This window comes from Salvelinus fontinalis, chromosome 17 (genome assembly GCF_029448725.1).
Source record: "Salvelinus fontinalis isolate EN_2023a chromosome 17, ASM2944872v1, whole genome shotgun sequence".
In the NCBI taxonomy this organism is placed as follows: Eukaryota; Metazoa; Chordata; class Actinopteri; order Salmoniformes; family Salmonidae; genus Salvelinus; species Salvelinus fontinalis.
In genome coordinates, this window is record NC_074681.1 from 45,299,660 (window position 1) to 45,321,830 (window position 22,171).

Here is a 22,171-nt window from a genome sequence, read left to right on the forward strand (position 1 = left end):
ACGTTCCAATAAAACATTGGAGCATTAATATCTTATATTCCGAGAATATGGCAACCATTTGCTCTGTATGTTTGGTGTGACGTTGATTGAATATTCTCCTAATACATGTAAAACCAAGTATATGCTATTTTCTAAATCACGTGAAAATATATCTGATGATTTTTGCATATGTAACATTGGATGGTACCCTCATTGATTGTGTCCTCACTTATACATTTCTAGGCATCTGGATTGATAATAGGCTTTCCTTCAAGACTCATGTTGATGAGTTAGTTAATTAAGAAGTTAATCGTTCAAATGGGCTTTTATGGGAATAGGTCATGCCTTTCCTTAAATAGCAGAAAACAAATAATTCAGTCAACATTTATTTCCGATCTTAGACAATGGGGATATCGTCAATATGAATGCAGATGCCACAGTTATCGTAGTGCGTTGTGCTTTTTTACGGGTGATAGTTTCAGCACACATCACTGCACTCTGTATCAGAAAGTAGGCTGGCCCTCTTTGAAGTCTGGTAGATCGATGCATTGCACCCTTGTTGTTTATAAAGCCCTGATGCATAACCTGCCTCCGTACCTAGCTTCTCTGTTACCCTACGGAAATATAAGCTGTCAGACACAGTCTAAGGGATGGCTAACTTTGGAGATCCCTTCCATCTCAATAGAGTTAGGTTAGCCTTTAGCTATTTTCTACCTTGCATGTGGAATGGTGTACAGAGTTTGCTGAAAGTGGATGAATTAGTGCCTCTGAGGCATGTCAGACGGTTGTGTGAGGACCTTTTTAGGGAAGAATGTGTTTGTTTCTTATGATTCTATGCTTGGATCTTTTTGTGTGTGTTTTTGCTTGCTTACATATTTTGTATGTTAACTATGTATTTTTACGATGTTTTGTAACTTTCCACAGGTCATTGCTGTAAATGTGAATGTATTCTCAGTCAACTCACCTGGTAAAACAAGGAATAAATCCATAAAGACAAAATTAAATCCTCTGTTTCAAAAGATTTTCATCCATTTGGTGACTTCAATAGAACCACATGACATGAAGTCAATTATGAACAAGTGTTCCGGATAATTGTAGTAAAGGAGAATGTTTAGTGAACTGTCCACTCACAACCTACCCTCTGTGTTTTGAACCAGGTGTACACCTACAAGCAGAATGCCCTCACCAGACAGAAAGTGCAGCCCATGCACCCCAGCAGCTCAGGGGGAGTGGAGGATATGGCCAACTTGGAAGACCTTCATGACGGGGCCATCATGCACAACCTGTACCTTCGCTACCAGCAGAGGAACATTTATGTGAGTCATTCATATTAGAATGATACTCAGGCACTCCTCACTTTGTGCAAATCAAAGTACCTCAATATCTTGATCACAAAGACAGTTAAAACCCACAAAAGTATGCATTAACAACACTGCTGTGCCTTCTTCCGAGTGTGTGAAATCTATGTGAGTGTTTACGAAGCCTTGTAAAGTAAAGATTAACACACTTTGCCATGCTGTCTCCCCTTATGGTGAGAGTAAGAATACAAGAGAATGAAAGCCCAATTGTTTAGTTCATCCAAGATACATAGATTTGCCATTGATTGATACACACATTTACCTCTGTAGCTTATATTGTGTCAACATTTACAAATCAGTCAGACAATATTTCAAGTAAACTAGACCAGAATGGTTCATAAATGTCAAGTTTCTTGTTCCGAAATAACTTCATATAGTACATTCCCAGCCCCTAAAGTAGTCCATAGTTCATCTCACTGTGACATTGTGCTAAAACAGTCAGGACGAAAACCAATGAGGAACTTTAATGTCTCATCGGACCATTTCAGAAAATAAATAGTTATTTTGTTTATCAGAATGAATGGATCACCTCTATGGTCCATATTTTGTCCCACTGTGATATGGCGTTAAAGTCAGGATGAAAAGCAATGAGGAACTTCAATGTCATATTTGGTATTTTTGTTATGAGATTTGAAAATAGCCATGTCCAGATGTAGACACATACCTCTTCTTGTTTCACATTATCAGTTGAGAAGCAGAAAGTGCTGAGAAATGATCTGAAGTCTGTTTTTCTCACACAAACACTAATGAGGAATGAAGAGGTCAGTTTATGAAGGAAACCGAGAAGAAAAGTCACACGTACAGTACACACTTTACTAGGCCTAGAGTTGTTATTCATGCATCCATTAGGCCACACATTACTGTCAAGTCTTAGGACAGTGAATCTCTCCAGTACTGTGACATCAAACACTTTATTCATTTTGAAGACTGTGAAAGAGTGCCCGTTCATGGATGGAGGACCTCCATCCACGTGAGGACCTTTGCCACACACTCACATCATTCACTTCAATACACCACCCACTTAACCTTGTACACAAACAAAAAGATATCCAGGACACAAAACTACAGGTTAGAATGCAGGCATCCATTTTGTTAGCCGTTATCTAGTCATTATCTATTCCCACTATGTCTGTCAAGATAAATCACCAGCCTGCAGATTTACTATTATACTCCCATTGCTAGGATGTTAGGGGGGTTAAATGTATTAATATAATTTTTTACTAAAGCTCAAATCATACAACAGACTCTCAGAAGCACAAGTCTGTAGGCCTTACCATTGCTGAGATATAACAATTTGTGTGTCCAAATTCTGGATCAAAAGGTCATGGAAGATCATGCACATGGCTTGGTTTCCCAATAGCATCTTAAGGCTAATAACCGTTGTAGGTCCATCGTTAAATCTCTGAGCTGGTTCCCAAAATCATTATTACTGAAGTTGCACTTGAAAATGATTGTTATTAACCGACTGCTTCAGACCACTTGTGGAACAGCGAAGTACGTCGTTAGGTGCTTTTTTGCCCTTCACTTTGCATTCAGAAGATATCCCGCTAAACATAGAGTCCAGATGTTTATCCAGCCTCTCTGTGACCGCCGATAACTTCACCACCAAGTTGACTACAAATACAACGTTGCCAATGTCATTGCAATTGTTACACAAGTGAAGGATAGGCCTAAAAATAGTCTTAAAATAAAGACAGAGATAACTGCATTCAAATATAAATACAGTAAAGGCTATAGATCTATATAATGTATTTCAATCATATGAAATCCTTTTAATGTTCAGTCGATTTAGTTCTATTTCGCTAATAACAGGCTACTGTAATTTATATAAATATTTTTCTTGATGTGCATATCCATGATTTTGTGTATTATTATTATTGGGTAAGCCGCATCAATATTTGAAGCCATATGTGGTAATATCTTTCTAGGAGCTGATACGTCGTCAGTATTGTAGATTTTTTTAAATAAAAGATAATTTCTATCTCTTTACTGAAATTGGAGCTAATATCTTTAAGTCTTTGTCTGGAGTAAAATGTATCCATAACCGTTATAGGGGTCTACCGTCCCCCCGTGGCTAACCTTTGTGCACTTGAGGAATGCTTCGAGGAGTGCTTTGTCGTCTTCTCTTACTAAATCAGATGTTATTATCCTGGGTGACCTAAATTCTGATTGGGAAATGGAGTCTTCAGACAATCTAAGACTTGTAATGATCTAAACCAGCTGGTGACTAAGCCTACACGACCCAACCCTTAAGATCTTTCAAAGTTAACTTTGATCTTATTTTAACAAATACTCCAGATAAATATGTTACTAGTGGGGTTTCCCCACTGGATATTAGTGACTATTACCCAGTTGTCGGTGTCAGAGATGTATAAGGGCACAAGGCGAGACCCAGATGCAGACACAGGAGGCAGATGGTTTGAGTCTCTGATATTTATTATTATCCAAGGGGTAGGCAAGAGAATGGTCATGGACAGGCAAAAGATCAAAACCAGGTCAGAGTCCAGGAGGTACAGAGTGGCAGGCAGGCAGAAATGGTCAGGCAGGCGGGTTCAGAGTCCAGACAGGCAAAGGTCACAACTGGGAGTAATAGCAAAACAGAGAGAAGGAAAAAGCAGGAGAACGGGGAAAAACACACTGATTGACTTGACAAACAAGACAAACTGGCAACAGACAAGCAGGGAACACAGGAATAAGTACCCAGGGACTAATGAGGTAAACAGGTGACACCTGGAGGTGGGTGGAGACAATCACAAAGACAGGTGAAACAGATCAGGGCGTGACAAGATGTGAAAATGCATTACTAACCTTGTTTCATCACTAAGAGGAACTTTAAAAACTTTAGTGAACAGGTTTTTTTTACATGATCTTTATTTTAGTGACCTTGATTGTATTACAGATATCCCTGAACCTGATTTAGCTTTGAGCATTTTTTCAGATGTCTTGTGGATAAGCATGCTCCCTTCAAAACATTATGGGTTAAAGGGAGATCGAATGCCTGGTACACTCCAGAATGATCAGAAGTCATTCATAAAATAGATGATGCTTAGGTCAAGACCAGGAACACAGGCTTAGGCACATACTGGCAAGCTTCTTTTTGTACCCCTTTTTGTGATTTGCAATTAGTTAGTCTTGTCCCATCGCTGCAACTCCCGGACGGACTCAGGAGAGGCAAAGGTCGAGAGCCATGCGTCCTCCGAAACACGACCCTGCCAAGCCACTGCTTCTTGACACACTGCTCACTTAACCCAGAAGTCAGCTGCACCAATGTCTTGGAGGAAACACTTTACAACTGGCGACCGAGGTCAGCGTGCATGCGCCCGGCCCGCCACAAGGAGTTGCTAGAGCATGATTGGACCAGAACATCCCAGCCAGCCAAACCCTCCCCTAACCCAGACGACGCTGGGCCAATTGTGCGCCGCCTCATAAGTCTCCAAGTCGCGGCCGGTTGCGACACAGCCTGGGATCAAACCCGGGTCTGTAGTGATGCCTATTGCACTGTGATGCAGTGCCTTAGACCGCTGCGCCACTCGGGAGACCATATTGGCAAACTTTTAAGCAACTGAGGAATCATTGTGTAAGACATCAGAAAGGCTAAATCTGATTATTATGTAACCGCATTTTCGGATTGTAATGGGAACCCTGCTAGATTCTGGGAAACTCTCAAATCCCTGAAGGGCTCTACTTCCTCCTCACTTCCACAACAAATGAATTCAGACATTAGCCTCATAACGGAACAAAATGCCATCATTCTACATTTAACTTGTTTGGGATAGGGGGCAGCATTTTCACGTTTGGATGAATAGCGTGTCCAGAGTGAACTGCCTCCTACTCAGTCCCAGATGCTAATATATGCATATTATTATTTGTATTGGAAGAAAACACTCTGACGTTTCTAAAACTGTTTGAATGATGTCTGTGAGTATAACGGAACAAAAAAAAAAAAAAAAAAACCTGAGAAAAAATCCAACCAGGAAGTGGGAAATCTGAGGTTGGTCGTTTTTCAACTCATTCCCTATTGAAGATACAGTGGGATATGGGTCATGTTGCACTTCCTAAGGCTTCCACTAGATGTCAACAGTCTTTAGAACCTTGTCTGATGCTTCTACTGTGAAGTGGGGCCGAATGGGAGGGGAATGAGTCAGAGGTCTGGCAGAATGCTTTGCGCTCGTGACGCTCGTTCACATGAGAGCGAGCTCTGTTCCATTTGCTTTTCTGAAGACAAAGGAATTCTCCGGTTGGAACATTATTGAAGATTTATGTTAAAAACATCCTAAAGATTGATTCTATACTTAGTTTGACATGTTTCTACGACCTGTAATATAACTTTTTCGACTTTTGGTCCGTACATTCCGCTGGACTTGCACGTGCGTCGTGAGTTTGGGTGCGTCGTGAGAATTTGTTTACCAAACGCGCTAACAAAAGGAGGTATTTGGACATAAATTATGAACTTTATGGAACAAATCAAACATTTATTATGGAACTGGGATTCCTGGGAGTACATTCTGACAAAGATCATCAAAGGTAAGTGAATATTTATAATGCTAATTCTACACATCTACACAACCTGCTCCACATTTTCACACTGAAAGAAAAGTATATAACATTTTCTAAATTAAAGCTGAATTATGTAACTTTTTGTATACATTTTATTGTATGTTCAAAAGCTCCAATAAGTTGCTAGTGGTCATCCATTGTGATACAACAGTAACAATATTGAGCCTCTAGCCTGCCTGAGAACAGTTGTATTCATTGTTTTTCATTTTCTCTGTCGGGTCGGATTTTCCCGCCAGATTTTGTGCTGCGCATAGGGGTAAGTAGAAGTTGCCCTTAACAACTGATAAAGGGTTACATGTATTTTTTATGCACCTAATGATGAAAGTTAGGATTGTAATCTGATCCTAGATGTGTTGTTAAAAGCCCTACCTCAAGCCCCCATCCTCACTTTAATGTGGGCCTTAAATATACACACATCCAAAGTACTGGAAACTGTCAAGTTTCCACTACAACATTTCCACGACTACCGGGTTGCCCGGGCGATGTAACACTAAAAGGTGCAGCCGCTGAAGTTTTTGTTCGTGATGGCAGAGGTTCAACCTCAGTCTCGAACTATCCCATTTTCAAACTAATTCCCCTTTTAAATCAGGCATTCGACCAGGTCTACTCTGAATCGTGTCCTTGTTTAGCAGCCAAGAGCAATAGATTGCATAGTGGGAGGGAGATTGACAAGGGCATACGTTTGTTTGCTTTGACGCTCATTTTTAGAGGCTGGTATTCGGGTGGTATTCTCAGTGGAAGCTTGGCACGGTGGTTGTGGCTATAGCCAAGCTAAGAAGACAACCTTACGTTTTCCATCCCCTGATGCAGGCTAGTTAGTGTGTTAGCTTTGGAGCTGGCGCACACCCAGAGAAAATTATTTTGTGTCGAGGTCCTGGAGAATGCACAGTGATGCCAAAACATTGGTGTTTTAACTAATACATTACTGGGAGTTTATATATATATATACAGTATATATATAGAGAGAGAGAGTGTGACTCTCAATGTATTTATATAGCTTTGGAGCGAAACCACAAGAGAGAACTGTACAAAAATGATTTTACCTGTAGACCCAGACCATATGGCTATATTTGTTAGAAGCAATGTAAAAGGTTTTCTTTGTCTTTTTCACTCAAATTATAAGAGAGAAGTCATGAGATAAAGCAAATGAAATGTCCAAAGTGGAACCAAACAGTAGCAAGAGACAACTCGCCTCATATTCGAGTAGATACTGTAGATGCAATTTACAGATATGAAGGCCAAGAGTGAGGGTTGGAATACATTATCAAAGATATGGAAGGGTCATTCTTGGCAACACAATTTAAGTTAAGTTATTTCCTAATTCAATTGATAAGCGCATGATGACCACCAATGGTTTTGAACTAGAAAATTGAAGATTACTGGAAAATTAAACAGTCATATGACAAGATTAATAAGTAATTCGCTCAGGCAAATTCTTTGATATTGTTGTTGTGGCAAAGGTTTCTTTTGCTCATGTGAGAAACTACATTAGATGACCAGAAGTAGGTGGACACCTGCTTGTCGAACATCTCATTCCAAAATCATGGGCATTATGGAGTTGGTCCATCTTTGCTGCTATAACAGCCTCCAATCTTCTGGGAAGGCTTACCACTAGATGTTGGAACATTGCTCCAGGGACTTGATTCCATTCAGCCACAAGAGCATTAGTGAGGTCGGGCACAGATGTTGGGCAAATTAGGTCTGTCTCACAATCGGGGTTCCAATTCATCCCAGAGGTGTTTGATGGGGTTGAGGTCAGGGCTCTGTGCACACTGATCTCGACAAACCATTTCTGTATGGACATTGCTTTGTGCACGGGTGCATTGTCATGTTGAAACAGGAAAGGGCCTTCCGAAATTGTTGCCACAAAGTTGGAAGCACAGAATCGTCTAGAATGTAATTGTATGCTGTAGCGTTAAGATTTCCCTTCACTGGAGCTAAGGGGCCTGAACCATGAAAAACAGCCCCAGATCATTATTCCTCCTCCACCAAACTTTACAGTTGGCACTATCCATTTGGGCAGGTAGTGTTCTCCTGGCATCCGCCGAACCCATTTTCATCCGTCGGACTGCCAGATAGGGATGTGTGATTCATCACTCCAGAGAATGCGTTTTTACTGCTCCACAGTCCAATGGCGGAGCGCTTTACACCACTCCAGCCGATGCTTGACATTGCTCATGGTGATCTTAGGCTTGTGTGCAGCTGCTCGGCCATGGCAAACCATTTCATGAAGCCCCCGATGAACAATTATTGTGCTGACGTTGCTTCCAGAGGCAATCTGCAACTAGGTAGTGAGCGTTGCAACCGAGGACAGACGATTTGTATGCGCTACGCACTTCAGCACTCGGCGGTCCCGTTCTGTGAGCTTGTGTGGCCTACTACTTCTCAGCTGAGCCGTTGTTGCGCCTAGACGTTTCCACTTCACAATAACAGCACTTACAGTTGACCGGACAGCTCTAGCAGGGCAGAAATGTTATGAATTGACTTGTTGGAGCGGTGTCATCCAATGACGGTGCCACGTTGAAAGTCACTGAGCTCTTCAGTAAGGCCACTCCTATACAGTAAGATTGCATGGCTGTGTGCTCGATTTTATACACCTGTCAGCAACGAGTGTGGCTGAAATAACCGAATCCACTAATTTGTTCGCATATTTTTGTATATGTAGTGCATCTGAAAAGTAGATAGCTTATCTCAGGCTTTGCCTACTCTGCATGAGATACATTTGGTTCCTCACCTTTGAAAGACTGTCCCTTTTGGTCATGGTGTTATGGTTATTTCCCTGTCATATCATTCACTGTCCCCAGTTGAAAGCTAAAGACAGGACAAGGTAACCATGCCTTTACAAACATCAAGAACAACTTGTGTTTCACTGTGAAGTAAGGCGGCCACTTCATATTTTCAAAGCAGAAGCAGTTTCTTGGCTTTAGAGACATATTTCTCATCATTGTTAGTTGTTCTCTATTTTACCAATGACCAATCCCATCTCTCCTAGTCTATCCTCTCGTTTTCCCTGTGCCATGTTTCTGGTAAAACAGTCATTTAGGGCCGAGATGGGACAGCCAATGCGGGCATGATCCATTGATTGGATAATTCTAACCATACGGGACCGTTCAAACATGATTATCGTAACGAGATGGCATTTGTCAGAGGTTATCCGGGCTAATACGTGGGGATGACGACACAAGGCTCCCTTTGTCTCACGCTTGTTTTGCATGGGGGGAAATGCTGGGTCAGATTCGTTCATTAGTGTAGACAGAAACCTAGACGGGAATGTTGCAACTATTTGTCCTACATTTGACCCCTTTCATGTGTGACTGCATTCCATAGGTTGCTTCTCTCAATTGTACTGATTTATCCCAAAAGTTTCCTTTGTTTGGTCATTGTCTAAGCAGATACAGCTTGTTGTGATGGACAATGTATGGCACTGTACTGTACATTATATAAGCATACAATATCCTCTGCTAAAAGGTCTGGATCTTTATGGTACAGGGTTGTTGGTTCAAGCCCTATTCCACCTGATCCCCCTCTATCGCCACACTAGTTTCTAATTTGAATTGACCCTATAGGCGCTACTTTACTTTATGGGCGAGTTTCTTCCTCACCGATTAAGCCTAGTGCTGGATAATGGAGAATGTCCATTGAGATAGCTTTTTAGTCTAAGACTAGGCTTAACCTGTGTCTTTGAAACCGCCCCTATTCGATTTTCATATGACAAGGACATACACATTTATAAACATTTCTGTAAATGTTTCAGATTTAGCTAAACATAATTTGTAACTGTTGTCCTTGTGTTTACGTATAGAGCTCTTACTTTTATTACCGTCTGATATTTAACCCATCTTCATCCACATGTCCCCTAAAAATGAATGATTTATTGCCACTGTGCTTCATACGGACAGCCAGAAGCTTGAAATGTTGTCAGTGTTGTATTCCAAAGAGGCCATTGCATATTCTTACATTCCCATGTTAAAACCGAACAGTGAACAATATTCCAAATCCCTGCTTTCAGCCAGCTGTCTGTCCCGGGTGCTGTTGAACCTGAATCTTAATGGTCAGTTCCAGGAAGAGGTCTTACAGACCAAGGCCTGAAGTTTATCTCATGCTTTTTTGGCACTATTTGCCATGAGTTTTTGTCTCCAGTGATAACTGAGTAAGTTGCTAAGTATAGTCTTTACACCTAACATATTTATAGTGAATGTAGGCTAGCTGTTGTTATTACGCTCCAAATGTAGCCTAGGCACTTTACGCAGAGGTTCTAGTTCTCTGTCACTGCATCGGATCTCCGTCATGGATTCTGGAGAGGTCATTTTTGAGATCAGTGTAGATCCGCAATAAAAAAGTTGCAAGATCCATAGTGAGGGAAACATGTATTCTGACAAGCAGTCAATGCACAACAATTCTTAATGCAATCGCGGGACTAACACTTTTGAAAGCAGTTTCGGCCTTTGTTAAAAAAAGACGGCTTTCTATTGCTCCCACGGGTATGTCTCTACTCCTGCAATTGCACTCGTGCCATCGTTTTACAAATGCAGTTACAACCAAAGTTTCAAGCATGGTTCAGGTACAGCTGCACAACATAGCTCTTAAAGGGGCTATGGTATATTAAAATGGTGATTACATACTTTGTCATAAAAAACAGGAAAGTGAATAATAATGTGTATCTATTAATAATAATTATTAATAATTATAACAATCAGGATGGGGTAAATGCAGATGGACACTATGCTGCATCATCTGGGCTACAGGTGATAACGCTTATTGCTAATGGCACATCTGACAATATAGACCATGCATAGGCTATATTTAAACATAATTATTACCAATATGTTATTGGGCTCATTTCTGGAGGAAGAAATTTATATTTGAGATGGTGTCAGCGTCATTTTATTTCCATTCATTTTGATGTAGAATGTCCTTTTAAAACGTCGCCAGAACTGAACTTCTCAGTCCTTCTACATACAAATTCACCGGGTGAGAACCCTGGACCCCTTAAGCTAAGAGACTGGAATTGGTCAAACTCAGTTTAATACATTTACAACAAAAGGATCCTCTTTCCCTAAAAGCATGATGGTCATGACTTTTGTACATGTCCCCAGACAATCGATCTTGTTGCTTTAACCCCTGGCTCTCCGTCACTGAGCTAAACTGAGTAAGCCAGACCTGGCATAGAGCTATGTCACTGGTTAAATTGAGAACTTAACTCAATGGACTTATAAATGGGTAATGTAGCCCAAGTGCTAAATCAATAGCATGTAGTTGAGAATTTAGCATTTATTTTTTAGCCATGATGACGCAGTGATGTCAAACTAACTGTGCCTATAAGTACTCTCCCTCTCATAGTTTAATTTCAGGATGTCGCCTTGTCGCTAACTCATTGAGGTGAACCTGAGATTTTTGCTCAGTGTTACCCTCAAATGCTTCAACGTAGCTTCAAAGAGATAAACTAGCCTCATTGCTAATTAGTGGTAGCATTAACACTCCTACACAGTAAGTTCAATTGAGAATGTTAGCCTCAGTGGTACTAACTCACAGAAGTTTGATTGGGAATGCAGCCTTAGTTCTCAGGCTTTGATTGTAACCAGCTGTGCCGTTGAGTGGTTCCCTTACTCTTCTCCTATGGAGATTCCAAAGTTAATCTCTCTCTCTACTCTCTACTCTCTACTCTCTCTCTCTGCTCTCTCCCCCATCAGACATTCACAGCAGGGCATTGGTCAAACAGGAGATTTTTCATTTCATAAGCTTTGGGACAGTTGTATTGAGTGTGTTTTTTTTGTACAACATAAACACAGACGGTGTGTGTTTGTTTTTGTACTGTATATGTAGATTACATTTGTGTAGAGGTTACTTGCCAACTTCAGTGTGTGTGCGTGCACACTTTCATTTATTTTCATTTGTAAGATGTGTAACGGCAGGCAATACCTTTTTCAGTTACAGTTTGGGCTCCATTCTAGTGGTCATGTTTCAGAGCACAGCTGCTTACATTTAGAGAATATATACGACTATTGTCATTGTTCACGCTCAGGTGGGAAGACAGTCTTCTCTGACAGACATTTAATGATGAGATCGATTTAGTTCCCGTATCCCTAATACAGTAGACCCATCCAACTCAGTTCAGTTACATCCATCTTCTATACTGAGCTATCCGTCTGCGGCTCACGTGTGACATACACAACACCTTTCCACATCCTAAGCAAATATAGATTTTTCATAGCCGCCCTAGTTGGCTCCAAACTCCAGGTGTGGCAATGGCCAGGGTTGCCAAGCACTTCAATACAGTTCAACACAGTTCAAATTCCGGTTAGTCAATAATTAAACATTTGTAAAAAAATATATATATATATAGCAAAAATTGAAGGCTAAACATTTGAAAGAAATAGCTTCTTCTCTTCAATATCCCCTGAGAGGTCATTGAAAATTAAAATAAATATTTTCCATTATTGAATTGGAATTTCAGTTTCCTTCCTGAATTGACTAAATTAAATTTGAATTCACCTCAATCCTGCTACAACGGCATGGTTGACTGGCTATGTTGTAAGAGAAGTGCTTAAAGTAAACCAGAGACTTGACTATGTCTTCTTGGAGTTTATCCCATTTAAACTTGACCCTTTTACAATGTAGTTAGGGCTTGAGATACTGTATCAGGACTCTACTGTCCAACCGTTTTACTCGCATATGAGCCTAAATATTTTGTTCTGCGACCTGGAATTATTATTTAGGGGCACCAGAAATGAAGGATTCTAACTGTAATACCTCAAATATTTTTCATTGTGCTCCTAAATTTATTTGTGTCCCCAACATTTTTCAAGGAGGTCAGCGTAGAACCCTGTTTTGTTCCTATAGCTCAAACGTTCGATCACATCTCCCTTCTTAGACTTCAAAGCATATTTTGTATCCATGATTAAGTTCTGAACACATTTATCATGTTAAGGTCTGGCCCACAGTCAGGCCCTACCTTCAGGTCAATCACATTAGTCTTCGACTGACGACTAACGTTCTGTGTCTCCTTCCTTATCACAAGGGTAAACATTTCTGTATGAGCACACACTCACTTACACACACATACACACACACTCATATTACCAAACAGACATCTGTGTCTCCCATTTTAAACAAAGACTAAAATCCCCAGCGAGAGATTCTCAGATTCCTTAAAAGAAAGCACCAGTCTTTCAGTGCTGTATGAACGCTTATTTTAAGTCTCCATGTCTGTGCTAGGGCCATTGATAGATGCAACTGCCAGCTGCCACTCTCAAGTCATTTCAAAAGCACTTGCCTCTAATAGCGTGAACAAATGTATGCTTACGCGCATGGACACACACGCAGACGCACACATACAATTGCGCACACGTATTCAGAGATACATACACACACACTTTCTCTCTTTCACAGATATACACACACACACACCCTATTTACCCTCTTGTTAACTGCCGAGCAACTCTGTGCGCCCTCTCATGTCTTTGCTGAATCACAGTCTCTCTCAGTCGTCTGTGAGTCTACTGACCTATTTCTGGTTAAGGAGGCAACCACATGGCACGGCTCCACCCGCTGATCACAGTCAGATGTGGAAGTCTTTGTTCCAAATGGCACCCTAGTCCACATATAGGGCACTACCCCATACTTCTCTGTCAAAGTAGTGCACTATATAGGGAATAGTTTCAAGTTTTAATGTTACATGCAAAAGTATGATGAAATGCCTTTCTTGCAAATGCAAAACCCAACAATGCAAGAATCAATAACAATGTAATATTAGAAAACACACAAGAAATATGAATAAATATGAAGAACACAATAACTACGTAAGTAAGCATACTACACTGAACAAAAATATAAACGCAACATGTAATTTGTTAGTCCCATGTTTCATGAGCTGAAATAAAAGATGCCAGAAATGTTCTATACCCACAAAAAGCTTATTTCTTTCAAATTTTGTGCACAAATGTGTTTAAATCTCTGTTAGTGAGCATTTATTATTTGCCAAAATAATCCATCCTCCTGACAAGGTGTGGCATATTAAGAAGCTGATTAAACAGCATGATCATTACACAGGTGCACCTTGTGTTATGGACAATAAAAGGCCTCTCTAAAGTGTTCAGTTTTGTCACACAACACAATGCCAAAGATGTCTAAAGTTTTGAGGGAGCAGGCAAATTCGCATGCTGACTGCAGGAATGTCCACCAGAGCTTTTACAAGGAATTAAATGTTAATTTCTCTACCATAAGCCACCTCCAATGTCGTTTTAGAGAATTTGGCAGTACAACCGGCCTCACGTGTGGGCGAGCGGTTTGCTGATGTCAACGTTGTGAAGAGAGTGCCACATGGTGGCAGTGGGGTTATGGTATGTTCAGGCATAAACTACAGACAACAAACACAATTGCATTTTATTGATTGTAATTTGAATGCACAGAGATCCTGTGACGAGATCCTAAAGGTATCCTAACAGATACCTTTACTCCCTGTCATGTGAAATCCATAGATAGGGCCTCATGAATTTATTTCAATTGACTGATTTCCTCATATAAACTGTAACTCAGTAAAATCTTTGAAATTGTTGCATGTTGCGTTTATATTTTTGTTCTGTATATATACAGGGTCAGTTCCAATACCATATTTACAATGTGCAGGGATACTGGAGTGATGGAGGGAGATATGTATAAGGTTAAGGTGACTAGGAAACAGGATTTAAAATAAACAGAGTAGCAGCAGCTTGTATGTGAGTGGATGTGCGTGTGTGTAGTCAGTATAAATACATGTGCATATTATGTGTGAGTAAGCCGATGATGGAGTGAGTGTGTGCTTGAGTGTGTAGGGCCCTGTCAGTGTGCATAGAGACAGTGCAAAAATAAAAATAAAAGGTCAATAAAGATACAAGGTTAACTTAAAAAGTATTTGTATACTCAGCAAAAAAAGAAACCCTGTCTTTCAAAGGTAATTCGTAAAAATCCAAATAACTTTACAGATCTTCATTGTAAAGGGTTTAAGCACTGTTTCCCATGCTTGTTCAATGAACCATAAACAATTAATGAACATGCACCTGTGGAATGGTCGTTAAGACACTAACAGCTTATAGACGGCAGGCAATTAAGGTCACAGTTATGAAAACGTAGGACACCTTTCTACTGACTCTGACAAACCAAAAGAAAGATGCCCAGGGTCCCTGCTCATCTGCGTGAACGTGCCTTAGGCATGCTGCCAGGAGGCATGAGGACTGCAGATGTGGCCAGGGTAATAAATTGCAATATCCCTACTGTGAGACGCCTAAGACAGCGCTACAGGGAGACAGGACGGACAGCTGATCGTCCTCACAGTGGCAGACCACGTGTAACAACACCTGCACAGGATCGGTACAGGATGGCAACAACAACTGCCCGAGTTACACCAGGAATGCACAATCCCTCCATCAGTGCTCAGACTGTCCGCAATAGGCTGAGAGAGGCTGGGCTGAGGTCTTGTAGGCCTGTAGTAAGGCAGGTCCTCACCAGACATCACCGGCAACAACGCCGCCTATGGGCACGAACCCACCATCGCTGGACCAGACAGGACTGGCAAATAGTGCTCTTCACTGACGAGCCGCGGTTTTGTCTCACCAGGGGTGATGGTCGGATTCGCGTTTATTGTCGAAGGAATGAGCGTTACACTGAGGCCTGTACTCTGGAGTTGGATCGATTTGGAGGTGGAGGGTCCGTCATGGTCTGGGGCGGTGTGTCACAGCATCATCGGACTGAGCTTGTTGTCATTGCAGGCAATCACAACACTGTGCGTTACAGGGAAGATATCCTCCTCCCTCATGTGGTACCCTTCCTGCAGGCTCATCCTGACATGACTCTCCAGCATGACAATGCCACAAGCCATACTGCTCATTCTGTGCGTGATTTCCTGCAAGACAGGAATGTCAGTGTTCTGCCATGGCCAGCGAAGAACCCATTGAGCATGTCTGGGACCTGTTGGATCTGAGGGTGTGGGCTAGGGCCATTCCCCTCCAGAAATGTCTGGGAGCTTGCAGGTGCCTTGGTGGAAGAGTGGGGTAACATCTCACAGCAAGAACTGGCAAATCTCGTGCAGTCCATGAGGAGGAGATGCACTGCAGCACTTAATGCAGCTGGTGGCCACACCACATACTGACTGTTACTTTTGATTTTGATTCCCCCCTTTGTTCAGGGATACATTATTCAATTTCTGTTAGTCACATGTCTGTGGAACTTGTTCAGTTTATGTCTCAGTTGTTGAATCATGTTATGTTCATACAAATATGTACACGTTATGTTTGCTGAAAATCAACACAGTTGACAGTGAGATGACGTTTCTTTTTTTGCTGAGTTTAGCTATTTTGTTAGCTATTTATCAGTCATATTCCTTGGGGATAGACACTGTTCAAGAGCCTGTTGGTGTCATACTTGATGCACCAGTACTGTATGGAAGCAGAGAGAATAGTCTATGGCTTGGGTGGTTGGGTCTTTAACAATTTCCCGGGCCTTCCTGATATAGATGTCCTGGATGGCAGGGAGCTCGGCCCCAGTGATGTACTGGGCTGTCCGCACCACCCTCTGCAGCACCATGTGATCAAGGGCATTGCTATTGCCATACCAGGCAGTGATGAAGCCAGTCAAGAGGTCATTTTTTAAAGTCTTAAGGGCTTGGACACTAAGGAACTTGAATCTCGCGACATGCTCCACTTGAGCCCCATCGATGTGGATGGGCGTGCTCACCCCGCCGTTTTCTCCTTGGTCATCAGCTCCTTGGTCATACTGACATTGAGGGAGAAGTTGTTGCTCTAGCACCACACTGCCAGGTCACTGACGTCCTCTCTGTAGGCTGACTCATCGTCGCCAGGGATCAGGCCTACCACTATCGTCAGCAAACTTGATGATAGTGTTGGAGTCATGCGTGGCCAGGCAGTTGTGGGAGAACAGGGAGTACAGGAGGGGACTAAGCACACACCCCTGTGGGGCCCCTCTGTTGAAGGTCAGCTTGGGGGAGGTGATGTTACGTACCCTCACCAGCTAGGGTTAATGTGAGCAATAACCAGCCTTTCAAAGCACATCATAATTACAGGAGTAAGTGCTAAATGGGCGGTAGTCACTGTCGCATGGCGCCTTAGAGTTCTTGGACAGGAATGATGGTAGTCATTTTAAAACATGTGGGGATTACAGACTGTGACAAGGAGAGGTTCAAAATGAATGTGAATATGCCTGCCAGCTGTTCTGCGCATGCTCTGAGAACGCTCCCTGGAATACCGTTCTGCCCCGCGGCATCTGGGTCGGTGACGACCTGGTAGAGAGGTATCGTTGGGAAGATCACGGTTGGGTTTTTACCTTTGTAATCCGTAATGGACTGTAGCCTCTGCCAAACGTTGCCGGCGTCAGAGCCTATGTAATATGATTCCACCTTATTCCTATATTGTCTTTTTGCTTGTTTGACGACTCTGTGGAGGTCATAGCAGGACTTGTCTACGATAGCTCTGTGTGCGCTAGCCCTGTCCTTAGTTTAGCGTCAACCACAGTGTTATTCCAGGGCTTTTGATTGGGGAAGCAGCGAACCCTCGCCGTGGGGGCAAAGTCACCGATGCATTTTCGAATGAACCGGTGACGGAGGTGGAAGAATCTCTAAACATATTCAGCAGAATCTCTTAACATATTCCAATCAGCGCTAGCAAAGCAGTCCTGTAGCATAATCTCTGATTCTGCTGACCATTTCACAATGGACCGAGTCACGGGTACTTCCTGTTTGAGTTTCTACTCGTGAACAGGAAGCAGAATAGATAAGCAGGTCTAGTAAAGGACAGTGATGAGATCAATTATAACAGGATTATGTATATGCTGCACTGCCTACAGGAACTGATCATGCTAGGCACGGGGTCAAGAACAGATGCCGGCTAGCTGTGGCCATTCTTCCAGGCAATGCAATCTATTAGGCCTCTGAATATGATTTCCTCATGCACTGCCAGGGAAGAGACCATGCCGTCTGCTGTGGCCTCAGATGCAGAGCAGGCCAGCCAGGAGACCAGCGAGGGGACCAGCCAGGGAAGAGCAGGGCCAAGAAAGAGGCAGAGCAGCAATGTGCTAATAGGTTATTGGGCAAATTTAGATTTTTGTTTGTACACATCTACTCATTCAAGGGTTTTTCTATGTTTTTACTATTTTCTACATTGTAGAATAATAGTGAAGACATCAAAACTATGAAATAACACATATGGAATAATGTAGTAACATAAAAAGTGTTAATCAAATCAAAATATATTTTTGATTCTTCAAAGTAGCCGCCCTTTGCCTTGAAGACAGCTTTCCACGCTCTTGGCATTCTCTCAAACAGCTTCACCTGGAAAGCTTTTCCAACAGTCTTGAAGGAGTTCCCACATATGATGAGCACTTGTTGGCTGCTTTTCCTTCACTCTGCGGTCCAACTCATCCCAAACCATCTCAATTGGTTGAGGTCAGGTGATTGTGGAGGCCAGGTCATCTGATGCAGCACTCCATCACTCTCCTTCTTAGTCAAATTGTCCTGTTGAAAAACAAATGATAGTCCCACTAAGCTCAAACCAGATAGGATGGTGTATTGCTGCAGAATGCTGTGGTATCCATGCTGGTTAAGTGTGAATTCTAAACTAAACACCGACAGTGTCACCAACAAAGCACCCCCACACCATCACACCTTCTCCTCCATTCTTCGCGGTGGGAGTCATCCGTTCACCTACTCTGCATCTCACAAAGACACTGTGGTTGGAACCAAAAATCTCAAATTTGGACTCCACCGGTTCCACCGGTCTAATGTCCATTGCTCGTGTTTCTTGGCCCAAGCAAGTATCTTCTTCTTATTGGTGTCCTTTAGTAGTGGTTTCTTTGCACCAATTTGACCAAGAAGGCCTGATTCACGCAGTCTCTTCTGAGCAGTTGATGTTGAGATGTCTGTTACTTGAACTCTGTGAAAACATTTTTTGGGCTTCAATTTCTGAGGCTCGTAACTCTAATGAACTCATCCTCTGCAGCAGAGGTAACTCTGGGTCTTCCTTTCCTGTGGCGGTCCTCATGAGAGCCAGTTTCATCATAGCGCTTGATGGTTTTTGCGACTGCACTTGAAGAAACTTTAAAAGTTCTTAAAATGTTCTGAATTGACTGAATTGACTGAATTGACTGAATTGACTGATGTCTTAAAATAATGATGGACTTTCGCTTCTCTTTGCTTATTTGAGCTGTTCTTACCATAATGTGGGCTTGGTCTTTTACCAAATAGGGCTATACCACCGCTACCTTGTCACAAAACAACTGATTGGCTCAAATGCATTAAGAAGGAAAGAAATTCCACAAATGAACTTTTAACACCTGTTAATTGAAATGTGTTCCAGGTGACTACCTCATGAAGCTGGTTGAGAGAATGCCAAGAGTGTGCAAAGCTGTCAAGGCAAAGGGTGGCTACTTTGAAGAATCTCACATTTTTTTATTTGTTTAACACTTTTTTGGTTACTAGAAAGGATTAAATAATGAATTGGAAGTAAATTAGTTGTGATTCAATTCAAATAATTGAAGCCACTTTGAGCCATGAGAGATTGACATGAATATTATTAATGTTAACTCTCCATGTACATTTCAGAGCCATCTGTGCTGCTCTGTTCCCTCTTTGTGTCCCTCTTTGTGGCTCCTGACCACACGACTAGACAGTAGTCCAGGTGTGACAAAACGTGGGCCTGTGGGACCTGCCTTGTTGATAGCGTTGTTAAGAAGGCAGAATAGCACTTTATTATGGACAGACCACTCCCCATCTTAGCTCCTGTGGAATCAATATGTTTTGACCATGACAGTTTACAATCCAGGGTTACTCCAAGCAGTTTAGTCTCCTCAACTTGCTCAATGTCCACATTATTCATTACAAGGTTTCGTTGACGTTTAGGGTTTAGTGAATGATTTGTCCCAAATACAATGCTTTTAGTTTTTGAATTATTTAGGACTAACTTGTTTCTTGCCACCCATTCTGAAACTGATTGCAGCTCTTTGTTAAGTGTTGCAGTGACTTCACTGGCTGGGGTAGCTGACATGTATAGTGTTGAGTCATCAGCATACATAGACACACAGGCTTTACTCAGAGCCAGTGGCAGGTCATTAGTAAAGATTGAAAAAAGTAAGGAGCCTAGACAGCTGCCCTGGGGAATGCCTGACTCTACCTGGATTATGTTGGAGAGGCTTCCATTAAAGAACACCCTCTATGTTCTGTTAGACATCAGATTGTCATTAAGGCATGTATGAATTGGAGATGACATCAAGTGATATCAACACACAAGAAAATAAGACCAGTCGCACACACCAATCAAGTAATGCACAAACAATTGGTGAACACTCGGGTGATAAATGACAAGTAACTGATTATTGATGAACACTCAGGTTAATAGCATGTGATAAAATGACAAGGAACTGATTGTTGATAAACACTCTTGATAAAATAGCAATGAACGGATTGTTGATAAACAACACTGAATAGGTAGAAAAAATTACACATACAGTAAAGTAGTTCAAAAACAAGAAGAAGCCAGGTGGTGGGTTGAAAGGTAGAAAGTGCTATTCTTCAGGACCCTGGTGTCTTGGGCTGACCCTGCATAGCCCGCAAAGTTGTCCAGGAACCTTCCTGTCACATCACAGATGGCCTGTTTACCATCAGGGTGAGATACGTCTGACCAAGTACTCTAGGTTAAATATAGTAAAATCAGTTAAATTTTGGTAACATTATGACCCATGTGTCATTGTAATTTAAGTAGTCCTGCTTGTCCAGGGCTGGTGGCTTGATGCATATGTTGCAGCCATTGATGACCCCGACTGACTTGTTGAACACATCGCTCCTCGCCAACCTCCCGAATCTCAGCCCGATGTCCTCCACATCTTCTGGAGCAGGGAAGTTGATGACTTTCTGCAAATTGTTCCTGCCTTTCAAACATTTTTGTGAACTATTCTGCATACAGTTGGTTTCGGGACACTGCATTTGCTGCCTACTACCCTATATGAAAGGCCGTGGGCTAGCCAGTATACAAAGATCAAGACGTCAAGGTGCCATGGTCTTTTTCCTGGTGAAGCAGTCTCATGAGCCCCATCAGAGACTGCTTCATGAGGCGAAAGTCATGCCTGAGACACCGCTATGTGTCACAGAGTCGGAATGCAGACATTCAGCCTGGAAAGAGAGAGGGGGAAAAAACAAAATGTAATTGACAGAAAAGCTGACTTCACACACATTTAATTGATTAATCAGCTAAAAACTAAATAGACTTTATTACCATAATGAATTAGAAATAATAATGTAGGCTACTTAAGTACTTATATATTGGGTAGTGAAATTAATAGACTCCTCACTCATTGGAGACCAAGGTATTTTCGTTGCGCTTTTATTGAAATTATTGTAATTTAGAGCAACATACACTACAGTCATTCTCTATTATGTTGTCTACTTATTCTGAAGATGATGACAGGTAAATACTTTTCATTGTGGATTTTGTTGGGGGGGGGGGGGGGGGGGGCGAGCTGATACACAGTGAAACGACAGGTGGATAGCCTACCTGTATAGCAGATGATTAGCCAGCGACACCTACATGGTTCTAGCTAATACCTGCTATATCACAGCTATCTAACAATTGATTTACTATTCAACCAAATTAGCTAACTGATTAGTCAGTATAGCTGGACTAGATGATTACCTTCCTGTCCCCCAAAAGGGCAACGGAGAAACCTCCGCAGACGATTCCTGTGATCCAAGTCAGGGATCCTTCTGCGTGATGCTCGGATCACCTGGAACAGGATCAAGGCGAACGCAACCTCCGGTGTGATCAAACAAATTGAATTCGATTTTTTTTTAAGTATAAAAACTACAAAAAGGTGGTAAAAAGTTGGCTAGCTATAGGAATAGTCTGAGGTGATTTGTTGATTCGAGCTATGTGAAAAGAGTGAGGTGATTTGCTGCTCTCAAGAACAAAATGGGAAGATAAGACTAGACTGTAGCATTTCTAGCCCAATGTGAGATTAAGAAAGGCTTCTACTGTAAACGTTCATATGATTAAGTGAGTGTCACATAAATTGATAATATGGCATTGGTCTGGACTAGGAGATTCAATTGTTTACGCTTACACTGGATTAAACACATTTTTGCTTTTATGTTTAAGCCATAAACCATCCTCAGTCTTGAGTTGAACCATCGGATAAGACATTTGACCAGAGCTCACGTCTCAGTGAAAATTAAGACTTTCTAGTGTTTCAGCGCAATGTTTACATTACCGGCACTTACAGTTAAACCAGAACCGTATCGCACA

General features: G+C 41.8%; 1 protein-coding gene across 1 annotated transcript in view; it reads left to right on the forward strand.

The window, feature by feature from the left end:
• The window catches only part of myo10 (myosin X), a 262,974-nt gene that overhangs the window by 114,500 nt on the left and 126,303 nt on the right, over positions 1–22,171 (forward strand). Inside the window, exon 3 of the mRNA XM_055867578.1 lies at positions 1,137–1,295. Within this exon, the coding sequence (XP_055723553.1) occupies positions 1,137–1,295 (159 nt within the window). The remainder of the gene's footprint in view (positions 1–1,136; positions 1,296–22,171) is intronic.